The sequence below is a fragment of the Bubalus bubalis genome, chromosome 4 (genome assembly GCF_019923935.1).
Source record: "Bubalus bubalis isolate 160015118507 breed Murrah chromosome 4, NDDB_SH_1, whole genome shotgun sequence".
NCBI classification, from domain to species: Eukaryota; Metazoa; Chordata; class Mammalia; order Artiodactyla; family Bovidae; genus Bubalus; species Bubalus bubalis.
This window is the reverse complement of record NC_059160.1, coordinates 13,401,860-13,411,529: the sequence shown is the minus strand read 5'-3', so window position 1 is coordinate 13,411,529 and position 9,670 is coordinate 13,401,860. Positions and strand designations below refer to the sequence as shown.

General features: G+C 61.1%; 1 protein-coding gene across 2 annotated transcripts in view; it reads right to left on the bottom strand.

The window, feature by feature from the left end:
* Positions 1-279: 279 nt before the first annotated feature.
* Positions 280-9,670, bottom strand: part of TSPAN9 (tetraspanin 9) — a 191,774-nt gene continuing 182,383 nt past the window's right edge. For both annotated transcript variants that reach the window (XM_044940975.2, XM_044940976.1), the window contains 6 exons: positions 8,450-8,641; positions 8,055-8,129; positions 6,156-6,257; positions 5,388-5,519; positions 4,987-5,070; positions 280-3,599 (listed from right to left, as the gene is read on the bottom strand). In XM_044940975.2, the coding sequence (XP_044796910.1) occupies positions 3,528-3,599; positions 4,987-5,070; positions 5,388-5,519; positions 6,156-6,257; positions 8,055-8,129; positions 8,450-8,641 (657 nt within the window). In that variant the 3' untranslated portion in view covers positions 280-3,527. The remainder of the gene's footprint in view (positions 3,600-4,986; positions 5,071-5,387; positions 5,520-6,155; positions 6,258-8,054; positions 8,130-8,449; positions 8,642-9,670) is intronic.

The window sequence follows — 9,670 nt, the reverse complement described above, 5'->3', positions numbered from 1 at the left end:
GAGCTGGTCTCTCATGCGGCTGCTCAGACCACTCAAGCTGGCCCCTGATGGAGCCTGCATCCACTGACCAGGCCGAGGCAGGCATGAGGACTGTTCGGTCCCCAGAGAGGCAAGCCACCACCTACAGATCTGTAGCCAGGGCCCGAGGAGGGGAGGAGAGCCCCCTGCCCTGGGCTCAGCGTGGACAAGGCAGGCTGGTCCCTCATACCAACCGCCTCGTGCAAGAGGCCACAGTCACGGCTCAGGGGACTCAGGAACACCACAAAGAGACAGCCTGAGTGTGCTTTTGACACGTTACCAGCTTTTATTTAAAAACATGCTAAAAACATGGCGTTCCACAGCCAGGACCAGGATGAAGGAAGCGTACAGATGCGGCATCGCAAGCAGAAAAGTGCGCTGAAACCAGCCCGTGGGACCCCGCTCGGCCATGTCGCCTCAGTGGACGGGGTGCAGGCAGGATCCCCGGCCTCGCCCTCAATGGGAGGCCCGGTCAGGAGGGAGGCGGGGACGTACCCTGGACCCGGCCGCACGGCGGCGGAGGGGAGGATGGGAGGACGGGCACACCAGAGGCCGGCCCTGCAGGGCACCTCCCTGCTCTATCTGTCCAGGTCCCTGCTGTTAGCACCTCCACCAGTGGTGGGCAGGGGCCGGAGAGGTGGGGACCTCCTTTCCATCCACCTGGACCACGCTTTGGCCACCAGAGCAAGGAGGGACAGCCAACGGGTGCAAGTCAAACCAGAACACCTGTTTGAGGGTCTCGGAGGGGTGGGGGGGGTGGTCAGCAGCCTTGTCAGAGTGAGAGGCTCACACTGGTGGCAGGCGGGGAGCTGGGGGGTGGGGGATCGCACCAGCTGCTGCCCCTAGGGGCGGTGCTCAGCCCTGCTCGCCCACCTGCCCTGCACCCACCTGCCTGCAGAGAAAGGCCGGGTGGAGGCAGGCATGCCCCTAAAGGCTGAAGAACCTTGGCCTTCAGAGTCCACTCTAACCTGCCTGCATCAGACCCCCTGGAACTGACTCTGACCCGGGCAGGGAGCTGCCAGGGAGGGGACTCACTCAGGTAGCTCTGGCGTGAGCCCAGAGTCGGGAGACACCGAGAAGATGCCGAGCCCCGTCACTGACAGCACGCAGCATGCCTTCTGTGCAGCAGGGGAACCGCTCTGCACAACGGGAAAAGGGTCACAGAAGGGCTCTCCCCCAGTACACAGAGCCTGCCGCCCTGAGTGGATGCGGCCAAGTGACCGATCAGCCAAGCACAGGGCCAGGCAAGAAGGCAGTTTGGGGAACTGTGGATAAGGCTCTGCAGACAGATGGACGAGGCGGGGTGGCTGGCAGGAGGAGGGAAACTGAGGCAAGGGCCCCAGGGCCAGAGAGCATCCCCGAAGCTCCAGAAACAGGAGATTCCAGGGAGACCCAATCACCCCCAAGGTGCTAGGCTTTTGCTGTTGATTTTAACACAACTTTAAAATTGCATTGATAGGCATAAACAACCCCCCCCAAAACAAACTCATTATGCAGCAGTCCCAATGTGCCACTCAAATGCTTGTTTGCTGAGGGTGCCTCGAGGGGGCAGGGTGTACGTCTATTCTGGGCTCCGCAGACCTGGGTTCCCAGGGGAGCCACTGAAGCTCCTTTCCAAGAAGTCAGGCCCAGAGGGTGGGGAGGGCCAGTCATGTGTGCACTGGCCTATCCTCCACCCAAACCCCGCCCACAAGCTTGCCCACAGGCACCCCCACTCCTATGCCAGGAGGTGGTCTCTGCTCCACCCAGCTCACCGGGACCACCCTTTTTCCGCTCCCCACCACCCAGAAGCACGACCCTTGAACACACAAAGTTCTGCACTGCTGGTCCCAACCATCTTATGCTTAAGGGGAGAAGGGGGTGCTGGCTGGGTGTCAGCTCTTGGATACACAGGCTAGGAGGAGACAAAGCGGGGGGCACCCCTCGGGAGATTGGGGCGCCCAGCCAAACGGTGCAGGACAAAGGCAGCACCCAGGTGAGGCCCGTCTGGGGAAGTGCTAGCTGGTGAGGAACCTTTCCAAGCTCAGCCCTACGGATTCTTATATTTCAACTGCACAACTTGCTTAGGCCAGCATGAGCCCTGGTGTGGGCACCTGGTTGTGGCCAGACGCCCCCCAGCTGTCCACCTCCAGTCCCTGACTCAGGTTGCTTTGTCCTGGGGCCACTGTAATAGGATCCCTCTGGGTTTCCTCAAGTTTTCTCTGCTTTCCCTTGGGGTCACAGAGGACATGACTGCAAGCCACCACCGCATCAGTGAACCCCGAGCAAGGAGCTGAGGGTCCTGGCAGCCGGGTGGACATCCCCCCCTCCCTCCCTCCCTCCCGGCAGTGACTCCGGCCGGACCATCACGGCTCCCCACTCCCTCCCCTCTGGAGGTCGCAGGTCCTCTGTCACGTCTGAGCAGCTCCACGGAAGGACTGCTTCCCCTTCCAGAAGCAATGTGAGAGAGTGAGCAGCATCTGAACTAGAGAGGTATTTGTCCGAGAGTTTCTAGCAGGAATGTCTGTGAAATAACGGGTTTGCAGAACCTGTCGCGGGAATCCCCCGCAAGGGGTGGAAGGGGAGCCTCCCAGCCTGCAGAGGGCAGGCAGGAGGAAGAAGGAAAAAGAACTGCTCATCAGAAACGTGTAAGGACCCACGCCTGCTCCGCCTCGTTCCTGGCAAAGCACCCCCAGCTCCCAGAAGACCCCTGCCCTGCGTCTCGCTTCCATCCCGTGCCTCCCGCCCCGCTATCTCCCCTGCCGCCTTCCCCCAGGCTCCCCCCTCCCTCAGTGCATCCTGGCCGCAGCCTCCTGAGTGTGCCCAGCGGTCTGTCCTGATAGAAACCAGACGAACGGACGTGCCCTGTCCCTTCCCGTCCCCCACCCGCAGAAAGAAAACCAAACCGTTACAGAAATCAACGCAGTACAAAGTTATAAATCAGAAAGCTAACCCTAAACTTATCTGAGAGATAGTATTCCTGAATAATCATAATCAGAGTAAAATAAAATAAAAAAAAAAGTTACACTGTAAGGTATAAAATGCCTGGGTGAGACGCTCCCACAGCCCAGCCCGGCCTGGAGACGTTCAGCCGGCCCCCTGCCAGTGCGCCCCCTCTTCTGGGTGGCTGGGGGGCACCGGGGCCGCTACTGGGCAGTCTCTCCACCAGAAGGCAGCCCTGAGCGCCCCCACCCCCACCCCATGCCATGCAGGGGACAAAGTGTCAGCTGAGGAAAAAAGACAGGGCAGGAACACATCAGTGCTGGGGGCTCCTGGAGCACGCCCCCCACCCACCCACCCTGTCTTCTTTGGCAAATACACAGGAATCTGGGCGCCCCAGCACCCCAAGGTCTCTGCATTTCCTCCCCCGCCCCCGGCCTCCGCCCACTGACAAGGCTTCGGCAGGTGGCCAGGAAGGCAGGCCAGGGCGGGGATGCAGGGGTCAGCAGTCTGGAGGTGCAGGCGACACAGAGCTGAAGGCCTCTTCCCTCGCACAGTGTCTGCGGGGGCCGGGGCGCTCGGCCAGCCGCTCAGGCGTCGTACTTCTTCCCAGTCCGGTGGATGTGCTGGAAGAGGGTCATGGAGAAGGCCATGCCCAGAATCTGAAAGACATGGGGCCAAGGGGCCTGAGACGGGGGCCCAGGGGGAGCCCCTCCCATCATGCAGACGCCAGGGGGCGCGAGGGTGAAGCAGAGCTAAGGCGGGCCGCACGTGGGGAGCTTGGCCCCTCGGACTGTCCAGGCTGGATGTCACCTAGCTGTGAGGCCCAGAAATCTGCTGTTTCAGAGCACGGTGGGGACAGGGGCCTGACCCTAAACGGCAGGGAGCCGAGGAGCTGGGGAGCCAGTGGGGAGGCGGCAGTAACACTGAGCGGAGTCCCAGGGCCCACGGCACGGCGACTCACGGCTGCTGCCTCGGGAGGATGTTGATGGCCATCTGTGTCCCCGCACCCCCTGGGTCCTGACGCACTGGAGGAGCAGGGGAGCAGCCTGCCCGCCCCTCGGGCAGCAGCACACAGCACGGACCCGCTGGCTGGGGACACTCACTGCCTCCGTGGCTCTCACACTCAAGGTCTGCGGTGGCCCTGGAGGCCGGGGGCTGGACCCAGCCCAGCCCCAGCGCCCTGCTCCAGGCCTTGCCGCGGGCCACCCTGACCTGAGCCCCACTCGGAACCACACAGCCTTCTTCCACAGGCCTGTCTCCCCTCAGAGCCCCAAGCGGGCACAGTGGCTCATCCTCCAAGCTCGAAGGCTCTTCGACGAGCAGACTCAGTCTAAACCACAGGCCCCAGGGTTTAGGGAAGAAAAGGGACTTCGAGCAGGACGTCTGTCTCTCTGTGGACCCACCGGTCAGGGGTCGGGGCTCATCAGGGGTAGCAGTTACACACAATTGGGCGAGGAGGGAGCCCCCAATCCCCAGAAAGATGGGGGGGGGGGGTCTCCTGTTCCCACCACGTCAGCCTCCTTGTCCAGGAGGGAGCTGAGGGTCTCCTTGGCATCCTTCTCCGTCACCCACGCTGGGCCGTGCAGCACAACCACCCACAAAACGCAGACCAAGGAGGGCAGCAGCCCTTCCTGAGCGCCCTCCCGGCCTGACGTTCCGGGTATCAGACTCATGTGGTGCTAAGAAGTGACCCGTGATCAAGCCCACTACACAGACATGGAGGCAAAGGCACAGAAACCAAGCTGCACGCCAGGCTACGGGACGCACTCTCACAGGCGCCGGGGCAGGACGGACCCCGAGGAGGCCGCCCCTGGGCCTTGCTCACACTGATGCCACGCGGTTGGTTCACAAAGTAAAAAAGGTCCCTGTGCCTGGGGGGGACAGCCCTGTCCCAGCCAGCCCTTCCTGCAAGGCCAGCACAGGCCCAGGGCTCAGGGGGACGTGAGGAGGTTCGGGCAGGCCCTGGCGGCGGGGGGCGCAGGCCCTGCAGGGAGGGGTCTCCCTCGGGCTGTCCCCTCCACCCCGCTGGCAGGACAGCCCCCTTACCTGCGTGATTAGAAGGCACATCCCCACCGTGCCGAGCACGTGCTTATTGTCAGCAAACCACTGTTTGACCTTCTCATAGCAGCCCTGGGGAGTGAGGACCACAGCTTCAGGTGCTGGGGTGAACCGTGGACCCTCCTGTCCAGCCCCCAGCTCACTTCCCTTTGGACCCCGCCCCCACCCCGGTTCGGTCCACAAGGCCCCATTGCACAGCCCCAGAGCCCATTCCTATCCGACTCTGACTCCCCGAGACGTGGGCCCAGACGCTCACTTGCCACTGCCTTTCGGCTTCAGGCCTGTGTGCCCTCCCCCACCCCACAGTAAGCCACCTCCTTGGTGTCCTGGGCCACCCCCGCCCCCACCCAGACTGTCCACCCAGGGGCCCCCGGGGTGCCCAGCCTCACCGTTCTCCACACGAGGGTGGTGTTGTTTTGTCCGCAGCCCTGGGAGTTCTCCATGCAGCAGCGGTCGGGGACCGTGTTCTCCCCCAGCACCAAGAACCAGTCTCTGTAGTCGGTGACACCGCAGCAGTGCATCTGCGGGGAGGGGCGGGGAGGGGCGGTTAGACGGTCCAGCTCGGGCCTTTCCCTGCCGCCCAGCCCCACGGGTGCTGGCACCCAGAGTCCAGCTTGCTTGTCCCTTCTCTGGGCCCCAGCTAGGCCCAGGGGACGGAATGATATCTCCCTCCTGGAGGCCGGCTGCCTGCTCTCTGAGCGGGACGCTGGGCACTGGGCACTGGGCACTGGGCAGAGCACTCAGCCCTCTGCTGGTCTGCCCCAGCTCTTGGCTTCGCGATGGCAGCCCCTCCCCAGGCTCCACATGGAGCTACACGGACATGTTTCCTCTTAGAACACGGTTTCCTGAGTCACAACCAGGGAGGCAGACCTGTTGCTAAAACACTGTCATTCGTGCCGAAGCTTCAGAACGGATGGGACGGAGGAGGTGCCCTCCTGATTGCCCATCTTGATTCCCAGCTCCCAGCCCCTCGGATGGCTGCCGGCCACATCCAGGCCCCTGCGCAGCCCACCACCCACCCCGCCACCCCGCTGCAGCTGCCGCCCAGAGCACCATGTCTGACCCAGAAAGCTGGTGGCCCATCCCAGGCTGGGATGTGGAGTGTGAGGCCCAGGCCCCGCCTTCCACCCACACCTGTCCCCGCCCGCAGCCCTCACCTCTGCCTGGATGATGTTCCAGGCGTTCTTCAGCCCCACGTTGTTCTCTGAGTTGTACAGCAGCAGGCCCTCCTTCAAGTCCTTCTTGGCATTCTCATTCACCTGTCGGGCGAGGGCAGACTCAGGTTGGGGTGGTGGGGGGACCAGGAGGCTGCCCCTCTCCCCAGGTCGCCCAGGTCAGCCGTGAGTGCCGGCCCCGCAGACTCATGGGGGAGGCCTGCTGGGGGCCGGAGGTGACCCCTGTGAGAGCCAAGCGTTTCAGGAGGGAGCAGGGACCCTCAGAGGCGGAGACAGCACAAGGCCCCCCACAGCTCCCCTGTTCCCAGGACATGCCCCCCACAGGACATGTTGCTCCCTGGCCCATGACATCCCACCCTACACGCTGGTCCTGTGGGAACACACCCTGGGAACTGCAGGGCGCAGAGCTGCTGTCCAAAGTGTGGGGCCACCCCTCGCCAGCAAGTTGCTTACCCTCTCCCACCTCTGCCTTGTCTGTAACACTGGGACATAACATCCACCTCGGAGACAGTTGTGAGAATTAAAGGAATGATTCCCATGAAGACCAAGAACAGGGCTGGCCCGCAGGCATCTCTCAGTATTATTAGTGCCTCCTTTATACAGATGCAAAGGAATCACTGCTTCTAACCCTCATAGTGACTCTCCCTCTCGGTGTGGCCTGGGAGACTCCTTCAGGACCCAAGGGGCAGATGGTTACATGGTTCTGGTTACCATGAACCAGAAGAGCCCCTGAGCTCTAAGTCTGCACGCTTGGCCAGTCATTCTTGGTGGTCCCAGAGGAAGTTCCCCAACTGGGTGGAGAACTGTCCAGCCTGGTCAGGGGTTAGTCCTTCTTAACCTCCTGAACCCCCAGTGCAGCCTGAGAGCAGCTGAAGTGAGTGAGTGAAAGTGGTTTTTGCTCAGTCATGTACAACTCTTTGTGACCCCATGGACTATACAGTCCATAGAGTTCTCTAGGCCAGAATACTGGAGTGGGTACCCTTTCCTTCTCCAGGGGATGTTCCCAACCCAGGGATCGAACTCAAGTCTCCCACTCTGCAGGCCGACTCTTTACCAGCTGAGCCACAAGGGAAGCCCATGAGATCAGCTGCCTATCCCCAAAGGCCTCTGGAAAAGGAAGCACAGCTCCCTTGATGCTGAGCCCTATGCATATCCCCTGGAAAATTTCACCATGTTACCTCTGAGTTACCCTCCCTAGCGCCCAGCCCAGCCACCCAGTGAGTTCTGTATAGGGTTTCCAGCCTGAAATATGAACTTTTCCATATTTCAGCCTGGGAACTTGGGGCGCAGGGTTTCTGGCCTAAAATGTGAACTTTTCAAGTTCTTGGAGAAAAACTTCAAGTTCGTGCAGAAGTTCTTCTTGGAGAAGAACTTCAATAAGTTGGACAACTTCAAGAATTTGGGGCTTCTCAAGTTCTTGGAGAACTTGACCCTTCTCCAAGTGGTCAGCACAGCTATGCTTGAATGCTCCCAGTGATGGGGAGCTCAGTGGTGCTCCCCAGTCAGGGCTAGGGTTAGGGCATCCCTGGGTGACTAGAGGGTCTACATCCTAAGACATGCAAGTTAATCTCTGAGTCAGGAAGATCCCCTGGAGTAGCAAATGGCAACCCACTCCAGTCGTCTTGCCTGGGAAATCCTATGGACAGAGGAGCCTGACACGTTACAGTCCATGGGGTCGCAAAGTGTCAGACACGACTGAGCAACACACACACACACACACACTTCCTAAGACAACAAAAGCAGATGAGCCCCCTGCTGCCCCCACCAAAAGCTCTCCTCTCCTCAGAGATACAACTTGTCAGTGCTTTTCCTCCAGATTCCCTGACCCAACCCCAAGGGCAATGATACTCCATACACTCCCTCCCCTCCTGGAAGACTTACCTTGTCCATGTAGACAAAGAAGAGGATAATTAAGATCAGCTCCGCCAGGAGGATGATCAACAGGACGATGAAGAACTGGAATGAGAAGGTTCAGGCATGGGCACGTGGTCATGGACTGGGACGGGGCGCAAACAGGATGGCAGGGGGCAGGCTTCCCAGGTAGGGAGGGGCCACCACTCCTGAGGATCCCATGTGGGCAGGGGAGGGAGATAAAGCCTGACAGTCAATCAAGGAGTGGGAGGGGCACCTAGGCCAGGGGTATCCAATCATGAGGAAGAGGGGCGTGGTCATTCTAGAAGCTCAGGCTATACACCCAGTGAGCTCAGCGGCCCCAGTGTTCAGAGGGCTGGGGTGCTGGGGGACTGGGGGCCTAGAGGGCTGGGGGTCCAACTTACACTGAGGAGGAGGCACCTGTTCTCCTTGATGGCCCCCAGGCAGCCAAGGAAGCCCGTCACCATGACGATGGTGCCTATGGCGATGACCAGGTTGGCTGCTGACAGCGAGGGGAAGCTGGGGGAGAAGGTGGCAAAGTTGCCTTGCGACACGGACAGCCAAATGCCCACTCCAAGCAGCCCACAGCCACAGAGCTGGAGAGAAAGGAAAGCCCGTTAGCCCGAATCCAACTCCATGGGACTCAGAAGACTGCTGGTCCCGCCCCCACCATCCCCACCCCCACCCCACCCCATCCCCGGCCCCAACCGTGAGACACCGAGCAGGTACCACATGGCCCGAACTACACTGGGGTGTGACCTGCACAAAGCCCCCAGCCTCTCCGTGTCTCAGTCTCCTCATCTGGCAAATGGGATGACACCAGCCTCATGACCCCTGTAGGTCACTTCAATGAAGACAGATTAAACAGGGCACAGGGAAAGCACGTGACAAACGCGGAAAGTCCCAGCTGCACACGCAGGGCTGCCGGAGTCCCACTGGGCGGAGGAGGGCCTGGAGCTCAGGAAGAATAGGGGCTGGGGTGGGGCCACGGTGGCCATGGAAGCAAGTGAGGGCTTTGGGAGAGAACCTCAGAACCCCGTTCCTCTGAGCCAGACTCTGCGGCGACTGTATCCCACCGCCCTGATGGGAAGGGGCACTTGCCCACAGTCCTCAGGAGCGGGAAGAAAAATTCCACAGAGCTGGAAGTAGGAAGGCGCTCCCTGGCCTGGCTGAGGGGCTGGCCGGTACCCGCTGTGCCGGTACCCGCTGTGCAGGAGCCCACCACTCCCCACACACCCCCAGGGAGCTGGCAGCTGCACCCAGCTCTGCTGCACAGCTCCCCTGGGGCTGCGCTGCCTGCGAAGATGCAGTCTCCACAGCGGCCTGTCTTCCGCTCCATAAACTGACACTCCCTCCTCCACCCCCGCGGAGCCTGAGTCCATCAGTCACCAGGTATTTCCTGAGGACCTACAGCCACAGGCTTCCCTGGTGGCTCTGGCGTAAAGAATCCACCTGCCAAAGCAGGAGACATAGGAGATGCGGGTTCTGTCCCTGGGTTGGAAAGATACCCTGCAGGAGGGCATGGCAACCCACTCCAGTATTCTTGGCTGAAGAAACCCATGGACAGAGGAGCCTGGTGAGCTACAGAGGCTCCTACAGAGATTGCAGAGTCAGACACGACTGAG